This window comes from Chionomys nivalis, chromosome 1 (genome assembly GCF_950005125.1).
Source record: "Chionomys nivalis chromosome 1, mChiNiv1.1, whole genome shotgun sequence".
Taxonomy (NCBI): Eukaryota; Metazoa; Chordata; class Mammalia; order Rodentia; family Cricetidae; genus Chionomys; species Chionomys nivalis.
In genome coordinates, this window is record NC_080086.1 from 121,804,803 (window position 1) to 121,823,748 (window position 18,946).

At 41.1% G+C, this 18,946-nt stretch overlaps 1 protein-coding gene across 1 annotated transcript in view; it reads left to right on the forward strand.

Moving 5' to 3' along the window:
• The window catches only part of Thada (THADA armadillo repeat containing), a 317,002-nt gene that overhangs the window by 122,656 nt on the left and 175,400 nt on the right, over positions 1 to 18,946 (forward strand). The window contains exon 27 of the mRNA XM_057784137.1: positions 16,221 to 16,310. Coding sequence (XP_057640120.1) covers positions 16,221 to 16,310 — 90 coding nt within the window. The remainder of the gene's footprint in view (positions 1 to 16,220; positions 16,311 to 18,946) is intronic.

The window sequence follows — 18,946 nt, forward strand, 5'->3', positions numbered from 1 at the left end:
TTGTTTTTACTGCTGAGTAGTACTCTAATATGTATATATTCCATACTTTCTTCATCCATTCTTCCATTGAAGGGCATCTGGGTTGTTTCCAGGTTCTGGCTATTACAAACAATGCTGCTATGAACATAGTTGAGCATATACTTTTGTTGTATGATGGGGCATCTCTTGGGTATATTCCCAAGAGTGGTATTGCTGGGTCCTCGGGGAGGTTGATCTCGAATTTCCTGAGAAACGGCCACACTGCTTTCCAAAGTGGTTGCACAAGTTTGCATTCCCACCAGCAATGGATGAGTGTACCCCTTCCTCCACAACCTCTCCAGCAAAGGCTATCATTGGTGTTTTTGATTTTAGCCATTCTGACAGGTGTAAGATGGTATCTTAAAGTTGTCTTGATTTTCATTTCCCTGGTCGCTAAGGAAGTTGAGCATACCTTAAGTGTCTTTTGGCCGTTTGAACTTCTTCTGTTGAGAATTCTCTGTTCAGCTCAGTGCCCCATTTTATAATTGGGTTGATTAGTTTTTTACAGTCTAGTTTCTTGAGTTCTTTATATGTTTTGGAGATCAGACCTTTATCAGTCACCAGCGGGGTTGGTGAAGATCTTCACCCACTCAGTAGGTTGCCTTTTTGTCTTAGTGACAGTGTCCTTTGCTTTACAGAAGCTTCTCAGTTTCAGGAGGTCCCATTTATTCAATGTTGCCCTTAGTGTCTGTGCTGCTGGGGTTATACGTAGGAAGTGTTCTCCCGTGCCCATGTGTTGTAGAGTACTTCCCACTTTCTCTTCTATCAGGTTCAGTGTGTTCGGACTGATATTGAGGTTTTTAATCCATTTGGACTTGAGTTTTGTGTATGGTGATAGATATGGATCTATTTTCATTCTTCTACAGATTGACATCCAGTTTTGCCAGCACAATTTGTTGAAGATGCTCTCTTTTTTCCATTGAATAGTTTTAGCTCCTTTATCGAAAATCAGGTGTTCATAGGTTTGTGGGTTAAAGTCCGGGTCTTCTATTCGATTTCATTGGTCGACTTCTCTGTTTTTATGCCAATACCAAGCTGTTTTCAATACTGTAGCTCTGTAATAGAGTTTGAAGTCAGGGATGGTAATGCCTCCAGACGATCCTTTATTGTATAAGATTGTTTTGGCTATCCTGGGTTGGAAAACTGAATTTTTTTTTTTTATTTTTTGTTTTAAGTTTTTCGAGACAGGGTTTCTCTGTAGCTTTGGAGCCTGTCCTGGAACTAGCTCTTGTAGACCAGGCTGGCCTCGAACTCCCAGAGATCCGCCTGCCTCTGCCTCCCGAGTGCTGGGATTAAAGGCATGCGCCACCACCGCCCGGTGGAAAACTGAATTTTTAAAGTTCACTAATGCTTTCTTAGTTGCCCATGCTCCTCGCTACCTGACCCTGGTCATTTCTTCATGTGACCTCATGTTTTTCTGCGTGCCCTTCCACTTCAGCTACAGGGCGTCTCAGCGATTCCTGCAGGTCTAGGGTAGTAAGCTCACTTGGCTTCTGTTTTTTTGTTTTTGTTTTTTTAGGATGCCATCATTTCTCTGTGTGTTTGTGTGTGTGTGTGTGTGTGTGTGTGGGAGAGCGAGAGAGAGAAAGAGGGGGGGGGATCTTGGTAGATAGCCTCGACTGGCCTTGAACTCAAGACCCTCCTTCCTTTGTGTCCCAGGTGTGGTGCAAGTACAGGCAGATGTCACCACCCTAGCTCTCCCTAACTTTTAAGTCATAGTTCTACTAAGTATATGATTCCGGGTTCATGGTTTTTTTTGGCCATCACTCTGGCTTCTAGAGCGTCCGATGAGAAGTCTGCTGGCAGTCTTCTTACTCAGACTCCTGTGTGGTGGAGGTCTGCTTCCTTTCACTACTTCCTGCTGTTTTCATTTTGAAGATAACATGTTTAGGGGTATGGCTTTCTCCGATGTCTCTCGGCAGAGTTTGCTGACCTTCTTTTATGCTGATCCTCATATTCCTTCAAATAGGACTTTGCATAATATTCCTTAGACCCTATCTCTACCCCTCTCTCTCATTTTCCTTTAGAAACTGTGGTGTGCCGCAGCACTTCTAGGCTCTGGCAGCATTTCTGCACTCTTTGTTCTGCTGCGCAGGTACAGTCTCTGGTTGTCCCGTGTCCACCTCGAGTATTCCCTTTCCCTCGGTGAAACTTCCACTTCGTTATTCTTTTCAGCACTAGAATTTCTTCCCTTATTTATTTAGGTTTTTCTCTCTGGAGTGGTAGGTTTTTGTTAATACATTATTTTCTTAACCTTCTCCATGTCTTTTTTTTTAATTCTTAAACATTTTTAAGACAGTCATTTTAAAGTCTTTGTCTAGCAAGTCCACACATTGGTCTTTCCTGGGGGCAGTTTGTTGTATTTCCCCCCCTGTGAATGGGTGATTTTTCTTTTTGTTCAAAACTGTATATTTCAGTCTACTGTATGTATCCAGGGTGTGGAGTTGGGCTGGTGTTTTGGTTGTTGAAGACTGTATCATTGTGAGGAGTAAGCCCAAGGTAAGCAAGAACCTTCTCACTGGGTGTGTGGGCTTCCTTTCTAGGTATCTTTAGAAATATGATCCTTTTTCCAAGTCTGGTTTTCAGAGGGGAGCAGCTGGAACTAGGTTTAACACATGATTCTTTGAACAGACTCTTTTGACTATGCAAGCCCAGCAGGTGATCTGCTGAGGTGTATGTTTCATACCTGAAGTTTAAAGACAGAAAGGAGAAAACAGTGTGGCCACAGAGCCATAATCATGTAACCACAAGCCAGGAAATGTTGGCCATCACCATAAGGTGCAAGAGATGAAGGTGGAATTCTCTCAGGGAGCCTCCACAGGGACTCTGCTGACATCATCAGTACTAATTGCAGATTTCTAGCTCAAGAACATAGTAATTGGACATAATAAAGTAGCTTGTATGTTCCTTGTTACTGATTCTTCCTTCAGTCTAACTCAGTGCCTTTAATTATAACACTTTTTTGTATAAAAAAACCACCATGAAATTTAGTGTCTAAACTAACAGTTTATAATTTCCCACAATGTTAAGGGCTAGCTGGATTCAGCCCGATAATTCTTGTTTGTTTGTTTGTTTTAATTGATATTTATTGAGCTCTGCATTTTTCTCTGCTCCCCTCCCTGCCTCTCCCCTCCCCTCTTCAATCCTTCCCCAAGGTCCCCATGCTTCCAATTTACTCAGGAGATTTTGTCTTTTTCTACTTTCTACTTCCCATGTAGATTATATCTATATAAGTCTCTCTTAGTGTCCATATTGTTGTCAAAATTTTCTGGGATTGTGGGTGGCTTGTAGGCTGGCTTTCTTTGCTTTGTTTAAAAACCACCTATGAGTGAGTACATGTGATAATTGGCTTTCTGAGTCTGGGTTACCTCATTCAAAATGGTGTTTTCTAGCTCCACCCATTTTCCTGCAAAATTCAAGCTGTCGTTATTTTTTTCTGCTGTATAGTACTCCACTGTGTAAATGTACCACATTTTTCTTATCCATTATTCGATTGAGGGGCATTTCGGTTGTTTCCAGGTTCTGGCTATGACCAAAAAAGACCCTGCTATGAACATAGTTGAGCACATGTTCTTGTGGCACGATTGAACATCCTTTGGATATCAAAAGTGGTATTACTGGGTTAAGGAAGGTTGTTTCCTAATTTTCTGAGAAATTGCCACACTGATATCCAAAGGGGTTGTACCAGCTTGCATTTCCACCAGCAATGCAGAAGTGTTCCCTTTTCCCCACAACCTCTCCAGCATAAGTTGTCATCAGTGCTTTTGATTTTGGCCATTCTTACAGGTGTAAGATGGAATCTCAGAGTTGTTTTGATTTGCATTTCTCTGATGATTGAGGATGTTGAACATTTCCTTACATGTCTTTCAGCCATTTTAGATTCCTCTTTTGAGAGTTCTCTGTTTAGGTCTGTACTCCATTTTTTTTAAATTGGATTATGTGTTCTTTTGGTGTCCAATTTCTTGAGTTCTTTGTATATTTTGGAGATCAGACCTCTGTCTGATGTGGGGTTAGTGAAGATCTTTTCCCATTCTGTAGGCTGTCGTTTTGTCTTGTTGACTGTGTCTTTCGCTTTACAGAGCTTTTCAGCTTCAGGAGGTCCCATTTATTAACTGTTTCTCTCAGTGTCTGTGCTACTGGGGTTATATTTAGGAAGTGGTCTCCTGTGCCAATGCGTTCAAGTGTGCTTCCCACTTTCTCTTCTATAAGGTTCAGTGTGGCTAGCTTTATGTTGAGGTTTTTGTTCCATTTGGACTTGAGTTTTGTGCATGGTGATAGATATGGTCTATTTTCATTCTTCTACATGTTGATATCCAGTTATGCCAGCACCACTTGTTAAATATGCTTTCTTTTTTCCACTTGATATTTTTTGCTTCTTTATCAAATATCAGGTGTTTGAAGATGTGTGGATTGATATCCAGGTCTTCTATTCAGTTCCATTGGTCCTCCTGTCTGTTCTTATGTGACTACTAGGCTGTTTTCAGTACTGTAGCTCTGTAATAGAGTTTGAAGTCAGGGATTTTGATGCCTCCAGAAGTTCTTTTATTGTACAGGATTGGTTTGGCTAACCTGGGTTTTTTGCTTTTCCAAATGAAGTTGAGTACTTTTCTTTCGAGGTCTTTGAAGAATTTTGCTGAGATTTTGATGGGCATTGTGTTGAATCTGTAGATTGCTTTTGATACAATTGCCATTTTTACTATGTTAATTCTGCCTACCCTAGAGCATGGGAGATCTTTCCACTTTCTGGTGTCTCCTTCAATTTCTTTCTTCAAAGATTTAAAGTTCTTGTCATACAAGTCTTTCATTTGTTTGGTTAGAGTTACTCCGAGATATTTTATGCTATTTGTGGCTATTGTGAAGAGTGTTGTTTCTCTGATTTCTTCCCCAGCCCTTTTATCATCTGTGTACAGGAGGGCTACTGATTTTTTGAGTTAATCTTGTATCCTGCTATATTGCTGAAAGTGTTTATGAGTTGTAGATGTTCCTTAGTAGAATTTTTCAGATAACTTCTTTTGTACCATGTAACATCATCTGAAATGACCTCAGCTAGAACCAGGAGCACAGATGACTAGAGACTGATGGGATTTCTCCAGCAGGGTAGTTAGAGCATCAAAAGAGTGAATACAGAAGTTGCCTTGCCTCTTAAAAGCCTAAGCCCAGACTAGCACAGTGCCATCTTCACGACCTCCTTTGATCACAGCATGTTACAAGGCATTCTGGAGGCAAGGAGTTGAGAAGTACACCTACATTTTGAAATAAAGGAGAAGCATACACCCAGGGGAAGGAGGCTGTGGCTCATCTCTGTGAACAGTCTATCACAGATCCCTTACAAAATGACCACGAAGTCAAACTCCTACAGACTACATGATTCTGAGACTTCTGAGGTGATGGACTTCAACCAGAAACATTTTCTTTTTAAATTTTTTTTTTACATTTGTGTGTGTGTGTGTGTGTGTGTGTGTGTGTGTGTATAGATATTTAGGTGCTGTTGTGTACATGTGGAGGCCCAACTCATGGGTGTTGATTCTGTCCTTACACCATGTGGGTCGTAGGGACTGAATTTGGATTGCCGGGCCTGGCAAAGTGCCTTTACCTGCTGAGCCATCTCAGTAGCCCAAGAAACATTTTCTAAGAAACAATTCCTTATGTTAAAAAAAAAAAAAAAAAAAAAAGGCCATATAAGCTGCTGAGATGGAAACTTGCACATAGGGGAATTTAAGAGAGGCATACTGACTCACTTCCTAGCAGTGAATGAGAAATTTCCAAACCCTCTCCTGGACCAGTGGCTTTCCAAGGGATGACTTTCAGCCAGAACACTTCAGAACCAAGACAACCCTCCCCCTCTCTGGATAGAGTATTCTAATGGGCACTGTGGCAGCTTGGGAACTGTCCATTTTCAGAGGACAAGAAGGGAGGGGATGTGATTCCTGTTAGCACTTTGGTAGAGGTCCTGAGGCCCAAGGCTTTCCTGTTAGTACCACTGCAGGGATCACAGTGGCTTGAGGGTTTGTTCTGGGAGTGCCTAGGGTCATACCCAGGCCTCTCTGCTTGCAGCACAGGTCTTCCGTCACCTCCATCCTGCCCGCGGGCTTGAATTTTAGACTGACTCTGGAAATACTGATGGCAGCCTTCTTTTTTTCTTTGTGGTTGTTTCAACAAGACATAGGTAGACCGTGATGGTCTCAAGCTTGGTGATCCATCCGCCTCAACCTCTTGGCTGCTGGGATTACGGGCTTGCACCAGCCAGGACAGCAGGTTTCCCTCTTTCTATTGTCACACTCATTCGTGTGCTGACCTTGACCACTGCAGGAGATGCTGCTGCCCACCCAGTTAGGGCTGAGGAGAAGCTTCCAAGAATAGAGTCAGAGATGGTCTGGTGGGGTTCCAAATCCAGATTTCTTTTTAATGAGTTATTTGTGTTTTATTAGTTTATATTTGATCATGTCCTTTTAATTCATGTGTGTGCTTTGTCTTCTTTGTAGACCTGTTTCCATTTGGGGACATTGTTTTTCTTAAAATGAGCTTGCTGTTTTATCAGCAATCACTGTGGCAAGCAGACAGGCCCTTAGCTGAATTTCTCTCCTCTGGGCTGGTTTTATTAGCCAGAATGTAGGGAGCAGCCCCATTTTGATAGTTTATTGGGTTCTCATTTGAAACATCAACTGCAGACCTCCAGGTTTTTGCTTTCAACGTTTATTTGCATATAACAACAGAGTTTATGGTGTTTGCTCCATGGCCTCTGAATAAGACCTGTTTTTCAAAACTGGGCACAGCCTCCGCCTTTGCTGCTGTTTACTATGCAGCTCCTCAGGCCTGCGTGCTTTTGCTTGCGCTTGCTCGCTTTTCCTTTTAGTCCCTTGTGCAGTACGCTATTGACCGCCATTCTGAGATGATTGAGAGCGATATGAGCTGCGTGTAGAGGGACTCTTGTGGAATAACTTCATTCTCTTTCAGACATGTTTAACTGAAAACCTTTTCTCATTGCATTACTATTTACATAGGGTTGCCTTTGTTAAAGCTCCAACGCATAGACTTCTGGCATTTTAACTTTTCCTCTGTGTGGCAGATCTTAAGGGCAGAGTTTTTTTTTGTTTTTTTTTTTTTTTTTTTTTTTTTTTTTTTTTTGGTTTTTCGAGACAGGGTTTCTCTGTGGCTTTGGAGCCTGTCCTGGAACTAGCTCTGTAGACCAGGCTGGTCTCGAACTCACAGAGATCCGCCTGCCTCTGCCTCCCGAGTGCTGGGATTAAAGGCGTGCGCCACCATCGCCCGGCTAAGGGCAGAGTTTTTAAAAGAGACTGAAGCTTGATTTCAGTGAAATGTTTGTGGGAAACATGGATGTGTGGGAGACAGTTTTGTGGAGTCAGTTCTTACTCCCCAAGTTCTGAGGCTGGTCTGTCTTATTTCTGCAGTGTGTACTCCTGGCTAACTGATCCACAAGCTTCCAGTCTCTGTCTTGAATCTCATGGTATAAGTGTTGGGATTACAGATAAGCACTCTGCATCCAGGTTTTTATGTGGGTACTGGGGATTAAACTCGGTTCATCAAGCTTGCACAGCAAGTGCTTTTACCCACTGAGCGATGTGTGTGTATGTGTGTATGTGTGTGTGTATGTGTGTATGTGTGTATGTGTGTGTGTATGTGTGTATGTGTGGGTGGGTGGGTGGGTGGGTGTAAAGGTACCCAAGGAAGTCAGAGGCATCTGGGATTTCCTGAATCTATAGTTATACATGCTTGTGTGTGGTTGATGTGGGTACTGGAAACTAAATTCAGGCCCTCAATAAGTGTAATACATGTTCTCACTGGAGTTTATAATTTAAGTTTTTATCTATGTGTATATGTCTGTGTGAGTATATGCCGTATGTGTGTGCCCTCTTAGGTCAGCTGTAATTACAGACAGTTGTAAATTGGGTGCTGGGAACTGATCACAGGTCCTCTTGGAGAACAGCAGGAGCTCTTAACCTCAGACCAAGATTTTTAAAGCTGTTAAATATTGGACTGGATTCAAAGTAGACCAAGTGATCTAAGCTTGGTTGCTTTCCCAGAACTCAAGGGCTAGAGCTGCAGCATTACCATGATTAAATGGAATGTGCAGACATACCAAGTAACATACAAACATGATTGGAATAAAAACCACTGTCCACATGACCTAGCCAAGGGGATAACGTCCTTTCATGTTGGTTTCCTGGTTAGTGCCCTGAAGGAACTTCTGAACTCTGGGAGAGTCCCAGAGTATGCCTCACAGACACCGCTGTTTTTAGGTGGCTTCAGTTGAACTTAGAACTGAGTGTTTGTATTGTTTGAGACAAGGTTTACTCTGTAGCCTAGACTGGCCTTCCACTCACCATTCCCCTGCCTCCATCTCCCATATGCTGGAATTACACAAGTGTGTCAGCATACCTGGCTGAACTTACCTTTAGTTCAGTAAGTGTAAGCAAGTAGATCATAGAGTAATACATAAGGAGAAGAGAGTTAGAGATGGACAGATCGGCACTTTGGATTGGTGACTAATGTGGAGGGTTGAGTTTATGTTTTAGATTTTTCTGTGGTATTTTATTATCTGAGTTTTCTTCCACAAAGAAAGTTAGGCTAGGCAGGTGGTATGAAGACTTGAATTTTAGCACTGTGAGGCAGAGACTGACAAGTCTCTGTGAATTTGATGCTAGCTTGGTCTACATAGTAAGTTTCGGGCTACATAGTGGGCCCTATCTAAACAAAACAAAAGTAAGATAGGGGCTGTAGAAATAGCTCACACTAGTTAAAAGCCCTTGCTGTAGAGAACCTGGGTTTGGTTCCCAGCACCCACATGGAAGATCACAAATACCTGTAACTCTTGTCCAGGGGATTCAGGACCCTCTTCTGGCCCCCTTGGGCTGGTTTATGTACGCAGTACACTTAAACTCATGCGTGCAAACACCGATAAGCATAAGTAAAATAAATACTCTTTAATCTTTAAAGTAAAAGAAGTTAGGCTAGCATAATTTTAATAACATTTTTAAAATAAAGCCAATCAGCACCAAGCAGACACTCCCATCAGTTTAGAAAACGTCCTGCTGCCTACCTGCTTTCTTCCAATGTTGGCCAGGCTCTGTGGAGTCAAACTGCACAGGTCAGGTGAGAAGTACCCACCTGATTCCTTTTGCCATAACTCTAGAGATGTAGCGTTCTGCATGTGACTTCTGTGTTAATCCAAGGGCCTACAGGTGGGGGCAAAATGGATGGCTTGCACTTGTACATTCTTTGTCTGAGTTGTGAGTTAAATTGATAGACAACAGATTAACAGTTAAAGATTTAAGGGTTGGAGGCTCATTTGTACATGAAGCTGGTCACATTAAAGTATATGTATAATACCAGCACTCTTATGGTGAGATAGGAAATGGAGGCAGAATAGCCTAGTCTGACGTATTAGCTACAAACAAAAAAGACCCTGTCTCAAACAAGGTGGAAGGCAAGGACAAACACTTGAGTTGTCTTCTGACCTCCATACATGTATATGCATACATACATAGACAGCATACGCTCTTGTGTGCATATGCTTATCCACACACACAGATTAATAATAAAAATTAAAAATAAAAACGTTATTCATGTGCATATACACAAGAATCCCACCACATACTGAACTTGAAGACAAGTTAAATGATTGAAGCTTCATTATAACTACAAATAAGAACAGAGTCGTGGAGTTTTTTGAGTTAAACGTGGCTGAGGAGAGGGATTTCTGTAGTGAATAAAGGTGGCCATATTTCACAAATCATCTTGCCTCTGAGCAGTCCTTTTTACTACATGTATATGTTGTCCCCAACGTAGATTTCATTTGTCGCAGTAAATGTTGGAATATGAGCTTTCAGTAGCTGTCCCTGTGACTAGTTTCTCAGAGTAGTCAGGCCGGAATACACCTGTGAAGTGTACTGTAGAGTGCCATATTTGGTATCCTGTGGTCATAGTTTGGGGAAGTTTTGCCCAAAGTCCCACCAGGTGTTTCCTTGGTTGGCTGACATGCCCTTACCTGCTGCGACCAAGATTAGCATTTGTCTTGCACAGGCTGAGGGAAAGCTGGTGTGCTGTCTTTACCCTGGCTTGTTTCTGCCAAGTCTGCCTGTTTATCCCACTCACCACTCAGGGCTCTTTTCCCTCTCTAGGAGGGTATGCTGATGGTGGTTCAGCTCCCCACCCCCATCCTTTCTATTATCTAAAATGGCTGCAGGGCTAGTTTTGAGTACATAGATTAAAAAAAAAAAAGTTTGAAATACCCTGTCTGTCTGAAGAATTTACCCTGAGGGCTTCTTATACCTTCTGTAGAGCTAGCATCAGCCTGTTGTTTGCTTGTTGGGGTGAACTAGAATTGAACTGCTTATAAGCCAATGAGATAAGCCTTATCTGTGCTTAAGAAATATCAAGTCCTCACAGGGTGTCTCAGTTTGCTAACAGTGCCATTTCTGGGTTGCCAGGGAGGACTTGGTGGGGTTACTTTCTTGCTGTCTTGCTCCTGATTCCTTTTTCCTTTGTCTGTCTAGTCCTTTGCTTCTTGCACTCAGCGACTATTTCTTGTGGTTCTTACTTGTTTTGAGATGATCAGCTTTTTTTTTTTCAACTTGCTAGAGATGGAACTCAGAGCTTCACATGCTAGGCAAGTAATGCTTTAGAACTGAGCTGCAGTCCCAGCCCCTGCTGCTGTTTATTGGATGCCAACTCCAAACTGGGCATCATACTTAGTGTCTGAGATACAACGGGAAAAAGAAGATAGCTTTAGTCTCTGCCTGGGGAAATAGTATATTCTGGCAGGAGAAACAGGTGAGCAGGAAGGTGCATGGATGACTTGCTGTAGTGATATGATGGGGGCAGCATGGATTGTAGTATAGAACCAAGGAAATATACCTCACCCAGTTCTTTGGTGTGGATATGTTTTCTCTTTGTTTGTTTTAAAGCCTGTGTGTAGCATTTGTGCCATGGTATGCCATGTTTGGAGGTCAGATGGCAGTGTGCAGAGGAGCTTGGTTTCTCTCCTACTGTATAGGTCCTTGTGATTGAATTCAGTCACTAGACTTGGCAGCAGCACCTTGACTTACTGAATCATCTTGCCAGCCCCCCCAACAGTTCATGAATGGAGCTGTTGACAGGTGGATCTTCTAAGAGTTAAGGCCTCATTGGGAGGTCATTGGGGTACCACATTTGAAGGGAGTAAAGTAATGGGACACTGAGTCAGTTCTCATAAGAGCAAATGGTTGTAAAAACAACTCTGTGTCTTACTATGGTTTCTATGGCTGTAATAAGACACCATGACCAGAAAACAACTTGGAGAGAAAAGAATTTATTTCAGCTTACACTTCCACATTATAGCCACCTGGCATGAACGTTTGGTTCGTGCTAAGTTGTGAGAATACTTCCTGGCAGGAAATATAGCTCAGGTCTTCTGTGTCGCAGCCATTGGAACCCTGGCCTTTTAGGTGAGCTACAGGAGAGGTGTGTTTTCTTAAAATAAGGCTATTAAGATTTTAGATCAGGACATCTGTTTTGTCAAAGTCAAATATCTCCTTAGAAAATAACTTTTGTTTTCCTCTTACCTGATAAACACACAGACGCTTACAGGCCTGTAGCATCTAGAATGACAGCAGCAATAAGAAAATAGTGAGCCTCTGTGTCTGAGATCTTCATCTGTGAGCCCAGCCAACCGTGGGTAATGATGTTTGGAAGACACACTGCATATGTTCTGAACATGGTCAGACTCCTATTCTTACCATTATTCGCTAGACAGTGCAGTAAAACAGCATGTAAAAAGCATTTATATTGTGTGGGTATATCAAGTGTTATAAAAATGACTTAAAGGGTGCCATGCCACTGTGTGAGTATTTATAAGTTCTCCTATCTCCAGGGGTCCTAGAGCCAACTCCTCCTCCCATAATGAGAAACAACTCTGTATTTTAAAAACGATATAATAAAACAAATTACTCAGCTCTGAGAAACAAAACAATTAGTTAAAATGTTCACAAAATGTTTAGCTTTGAGGTAATGTACTATATACCTCCAGGACAGACTGGCTAGTAAATATTTTCTAAGATAACTGAATGAGGTAATTTGCTGTTTAGAACAATTAGCTTCGATTCAATTAAAATAATGCCTTTAATCATAGAGTAGTAGTTCAGCAGCCCTTTTATCTGGCAGCATTATGGACAACAGAGCCTAGTTATCTATCAGGACAATTTCTAGATCACAGTCATATGGTTTGTATAAGTGAAACTGCTTGCCTTTGTAACTCACCTAAGAGATATTAGACCACTAGGGAATGACTGACGAGTTCTTCTGCGGAGTGAATATGCTGCTTTTTGTATGTTAGTTAAGTGGAGAGGTGTGTATGGGCAAACATACTGACATTTCCTCCTGTGGTTGTTTTAATAGGTCTGTCCATTTTGTGTTGACTTGTTGCCCTTTACTTACTGGTTTCCGGCAGTTCTTCATATGTTCTGGTTACAATTGTGTAGTCCCATTTGTGACTTGTATTCTTGTCTTGAATTTAAAACATTTTACTATTGAAAACTTCAATGTATTTAAACAGGAATTGTCCCATTGCATCCATTACTCAGCTTTAACTGTTGTCAGCATTTATCATTTTGTCTTTCTTAGTTCCTCCATTTCTTACTTTCCTGGAGCTTGTAAACACCGTGTCGTTTTCCCTATAAATCCCCTTGGAGTGCATGACTAAAGGAATTTTAGAAGAAACACCACTGTGTTATTACCACATCTAGCAAAGTTAATTCCTCAGTATACAAACTTCCCTTAATGTTTTACAAGTTTTTCTGTATTTAATTTATTAGAACTGGGAACCAGGCAGCTTCTACACATTGCAGTTCGTCTACTTTAGCTCATTTCTTTGAATTTTTTTAGTCTCAAAAGCCTCTTATTTTGTAACACTTTATATTATTTTGTAGCTATTGGTTTATTAGTAGAAACTGGCTGTTTTCCTATGCAGTTTCCAAAATCTGAGTGCTCTTGCAATATTGTTTAGCTTTTTCCATTGGTCCTCCATATTTCTACTAAAATGGCATTAGAAGTACAAACTTGGTTACATTTAGATTTTTTTCTTTCTTTCTTTTCTTGTTTTTGTTTGTTTGGTTGGTTTTTTGTTTGTTTGTTTGTTTGGTTGGTTTGGTTTTTTTTGAAACAGGGTTTTTTCTGGGTAGTTTTGGCTGCCCTGGAACTTGCTTTGTAGATCAGGCTGGCCTCCAACACAGAGATCCACTGGCCTCTGCCTCTCAAGTGCCAGGATTAAAGTTGTGCGCCACCACTGCCTGGCAATCCTCTTGCCTCAGTTTTCCAAGTTCTAGGATTGAAGGTGTGTACCGTATCATACCCCCAGCCCCAGCCCCAGCCCTTATTTCTGGATTACTGCCAAAGGCTGGATGGAAAGGCAGTATAGAAAACCACACAGCCTTTGGTTTACCAGACATGTGATGCTGATTAGGTGTCAGATGCTAGGGGCTGCAGCTAATATTAATACTGAAGGTTGCATCCATTTTGTTGACAGCAATTTAAATTAATTAAATGATGTATTAAACGAAATGCATGAATTTAGTCCTAATTTGTCAGGACTGACAACATGGAGACCTTATGGGGAAATTCCTCAAAAGTCAAGACTGTAAAAAACTTATTCTTTCATTTTTCTTTTTCGCTGTTTTTAGGCTTTAGATACAGTAGAATTTTATTTTGTATATATCAAAAGGCTAAAATTTAGTTTTAATGAATTACCATATTATTATTGATTTGTTGATTTACTTATTTTAGTTTTCTGGAATTCATTTTTGTTGTGGAAGTGTCTGTCATGTGTGGACTAAGCTGGCCCTAAATCTGCTGTGTAGCTAAGCTATTCTGATATGTCTTGCAACCTGAGGGATGAGTTCCCAACCTTGTACTTTATTGTAACCTGTGGTGTGTTATATATATTTTAGAATCTCAATCTCATCACTTACACACATGGGGGGTGAGCAGAAGCAGACAGACAGGGACACAGAAAGGGGGACAGAGACAGACAGACAGGAACATGGAGGAGGGCTGGTAGAGAGACAGAGACACAGTTTTTATTAGAATTATATTGCATTTGTACAGATTAGGAGTTTAATCTTTGTAATATGAAATGTTTTAGTCCTTGTGCAAAATGCATCTCCATCTTTCTAATTAAGGAACATCTTACTAAAAATGTGACAGGGCAGGTAAGACACCTCCCTAGGTAAAGGCACTTACTGATAAACCTGAAGACCTGAGTTCAATCCCTGGGACCCACATGGTAGAAGGAAATAGAGGAAGGGAGGGAGAACAAAAGAAGAGAGCAAGCCTGAATGCAGAAATGTATTTGAGATGGATTTAGATCATAGACTTTCATGTGAAAGGCCGAGCCATAGCACATTCAGAAAACAGTTGTTACTCTGAAGAGGAAGAGATTTCTTAGGTTTTATAAATACATGAGTCACAGAAAGGAAAATGATAAATTACTGGACTTAATCAAATATTTAAAAGTGTTTTCATCTAAAGACATTATTAATAAAGAAGGCTGACTCAGCAGAGAAGTGTATATGTTGTTTGTATGACAAGGGAAACATCGTATTTTCAGAATGGGTAAAAGGGTTTGAATAGAAGGCCACACGATGCCTAAGCACAGGAAGACTGATCAGCACCATCAGTCATCCAGGTATGCAAATCAAAATCACAGGTTTCACTAAAATGGAAAAACAAGATAAAAGCCATCAGCAAGCACTGTAAGTGGTAGAGATCCTCCAAAACTTTGCTTTTCTGTTGTTGGAGTATAAAGTCATGGAGTTGTTTGGGAAACTGTGTGTTTCCTAAATGATAAGCAGATTTCACATTTATTGTCAGATGTTAACCCAGAGAAATGAAGACATACGATCAAGAACAACCTTGTTTGAGAATGTCAGGATAGCAGTTGTGTTCAGAATGCCCCTACCCCACGAATGAAAGGTACCCATGTCTGCCCACAGAATGAGTTACAAACGTCTGTATTTACATGGTGGAATCCTGCTTAGGAGAAGAAGAGTCAGACCACTGCTGCAGCCAGTGTTGTGGACAAATCTCAGCAACTTTATGCCAAATGTGAAAAGCCAGACAGAAAAGTTATAAAATGTACCACTACATTTTTGTGAAAGTTTAAAATAGATGAAACTAAACTGTGGTAATTGAAATCAAATCAGTGGTTACTTGGGGAGGCAGGAGCTGGCTGGAGACAGAGCTTTATGGGAAATCATGAGTCTTGGTGATAGCCAATTTGCATGTATGTGTGAGCCGACTGGCAACACAAGATCTGAGCAGTTTGCTGCCTGCAAAATGCTTCAGTTTAACCAAATGTGATATGAATGTTCATTAATAGGAGCATATGTCTAGAGTTGAAACAGTGAGCAGGTTATGAGTGTTTCTTTATAGTTAGGCCTTTTCTAATTTCTTTAACAGGCAAGCCTCTTTCCTAAAAGTATGAGCTTTTTGGCCTATTGTGTGTGCTGTCTGAGAAACTATTGTTATCTCCTTTTCTGAGTTCAAGAGTAGTTTCTGTAAGTATGGGAAAGATGATCCTTATAGGTATCCGCTGGAGCAATCCCTATAGACACGTAAGCACCAAGCCCATCCTTCCTGTTGTCGCCATCCTCCAGAGCACTGGTTCTCACTCATTTACCATTGTGTCTTATCACATACATTTGGCAGTATCTGGAGACATTGTCATTGTGACAATTAGAGAGAAGGATGCTGTGCTACTGGCATCTAGTGGGTAGAAACCTCAGAGACTATTAACCATTCTGTAACACAAAGGACATCCTCCAGTCCTGAAGAATTGCTTGGTCCAAAATCACATGGCTCCAAGGTTGGGAAACCTTGTTCTAGGCCTCTCCTTATCGCTGGAGCCGAGTCAGTCTGTCAGGTGTTGACTGTGCTCTACTCAAATCAGTTGTGCAGACTTTATGTTCACATTACATATCTCTTCTCTGACTGAAGTTAATATCAAATATGTGTAAGTATATGTCATCTTAATTATGGAGAGAAATCCGTGCCTCATTTGTGTTGACTATCAAATGTAAGATGTTGGAGGTTTTCATTAAATAGCCAGACATGACCTTACTGTTTTCCTTCAAAGGGGGAAGGTGTGAGCTTTCTTATCAAATCCAAGGATATCAAATGTAATCATTTCTCCTTTGTTTCTTCTTCCGCAGAATGACAGGAAGAGAGTTTTTCTCTCGCTTTCCAGAACTGTATCCATTTCTCCTCAAGCAGTTGGAAACTGTAGCCAATACAGTAGACAGGTAAGTCAAGGACATACTGGATGAAGTACAGTCACAGTGTGAAGATATGTGTAGTCACGATGGTTGGACAGGATGGCTCGTGCCTGCAATCCCAGCCCTCAGAAGATGGACACTGGAGGGTTGCCATCAGTTTAAGGCTAATCTGAGGTACATAGACAGACTTTTCTCAAAAAAAAAAAAAAAAAAATTCCTGGGAGAGGAGGAGCTATGGAGAAATGGCTCAGCAATTAATTGATTGATTGATTGACTGATTGATTGATTGATTAAAAATCCTGGGAGAGGAGGAGCTGTGGAGAAATGGCTCAGCAATTAATTGATTGATTGATTGACTGATTGATTGATTGATTGATTAAAAATCCTGGGAGAGGAGGAGCTGTGGAGAAATGGCTCAGCAATTAATTGATTGATTGATTGACTGATTGATTGATTGATTGATTAAAAATCCTGGGAGAGGAGGAGCTGTGGAGAAATGGCTCAGCAATTAATTGATTGATTGATTGACTGACTGATTGATTGATTGATTGATTAAAAATCCTGGGAGAGGAGGAGCTGTGGAGAGATGGCTCAGCAGCTAAGAACACTGCTCTTCCAGAGGACCTAGGCTCACTTCCTCACACCCACATGGTAACTTCCAGCTGTCTGTGAATCCAGGTCCGGGGTCCACTGCCTTCTGGCATCTGTAGGCAGCAGGTACAGTGAGGTACACAGACACACAAGCAGACAAAACTCTGGATCACATAAAATAAGATACTAAAGCTAAAAACAAGCAAACACTGGAATAGATGGAATGATTGGTTAGTGACTCAGACACTAGATAGTAAGCCTGACAACTTGAGCTTGGTTTCCAAGACCTGTGTTATGGAAGGAAAGAGCCAGCCCCTGAAAATTGTCTCCTGACAGTGTGCTTTGGCATGTGTGTACACATAGACACATGTATGTACACACACCCAGAAGGAGAGAGAAATTAAATAAATATAATTTTTTAATTTTTAAAGATTATAATATAATTATATTATTTTCTTTTTTTCTTTTCTCCCTCCAAACCCTCTCATATACCTCCCTTGCTCTCTTTCAAATTCCTGGCCTTTTTTTTTTTTAAATTGTTGGTGTGTGTGTGTGTGTGTGTGTGTGTGTGTGTTCCTTGATTCATAAATATAACCTGCTCAGTCCATATGTTACTTGTATATGTGTGTGTTCAGGACTGACCAGTCAATACTGGATGACCAATTGGTGTGCTCTTTCCTGGGGAAGACTGTCCCCCACTCCCAGCATTCCATAACTGCCTATATTTAGGAACTTCTCCCCTCCCACATTAGAATGTCTGTTGGTTTCCTTGTTTGGTTTTGTTTAGGCAGCCATGTTGGCAAGACTTCTTGGGTGTAGCTTCTGACATGTCTAGGAGGCACAGTCTTAGAACAAATGTAAGTTTAAAAATTAAAAACAAAAACCGCAACACCAAGCAAAGTGAAGGGGCTCACAAAGCTCCACCCCTCCCTGAGGGTCTGTAGGTGGTGGAGTAGCTACCAGTAAGTACCCATAGTCCTGTGAATAACCCCTCACCCATGCTTCTCTCAGCAATTGTAATGAAACTCACCGGTCACCTAAAACAAACCTGGTAGGAGGGCATAAAAGAGGGTCAGAAGTTTCATATGAAATTATCACCATGTATACTTAATATCTCCTAAAATACAACATTCTTTGAAGTTTTATTTTCTTTTATGTATCTGTCTGCATGTTAGTCTGTACATGCACATGGGTGCCCACAGAGGCTAGAAGTGGGCATCAGATCACCTGGAGATATGGCTTAGTGGTTAAGAGCACTTGCTGTGCTTTTAAGACCCATGTTCCCAGTACCTATGTCAAGGCAGCTCACAAACACCTTTCACTCCAGCCCCTGGAATCTGATACCCTCTTCTAGTCTTCATGGTTATATACATAGACTCATGCACATAGACACATGCATGTATACATAGAGAGATACACATAAAGTTTCTTTAATTTTAGGTTAAAAACATTTATTTTTCCATAAAGTGCTTGCCCTACAAAGTTTAATCACCAGTACCCATATAAAAAGTTTGATGTAGTGGCATGTGCACTTGTAACTCTAGTCCTGGAGATGCACACAGAAAAGGACTGTTGGGTGAACCCCAAGACCCAGTGAGAGACCCTCTCTTGAAAGACAGGGTGGCATTGACAAGATAGCTCAAGCCTGATGGCGTATCTTGTGTGCCCCAACCCCACATAAAAGTGGAAGGAGAATACAAGTCATCCTCTGACCGTGTATCGTGGCATTGTGTCTCCTCCCATCATATGCACAATAATAATAAATACTTTTTATTTTAAGTTTTAAAAGGACTAAGCTGGGCAGTTCCTGAGGATTGACATCCAAGGTTGACCTCTTTCACACACACACAAATTATTTCTTCCTGTTATTTTTTAAGATCTCTTTCTAGATACTGAATTTATTTAATAGATTCTTACTGTTTTGTGTTACTGACCTGTTTCAACTCACCACTGTGAAACTGTAGCAGTTTGCTAATTAATCAGGTCACCTGTGTTCAGATGTGGGTCTTCCTGAGTAAAAATGATCAATGAGTTTTAGGAACTGCTTGAGATGGAGAGGAATGTTCTCATGA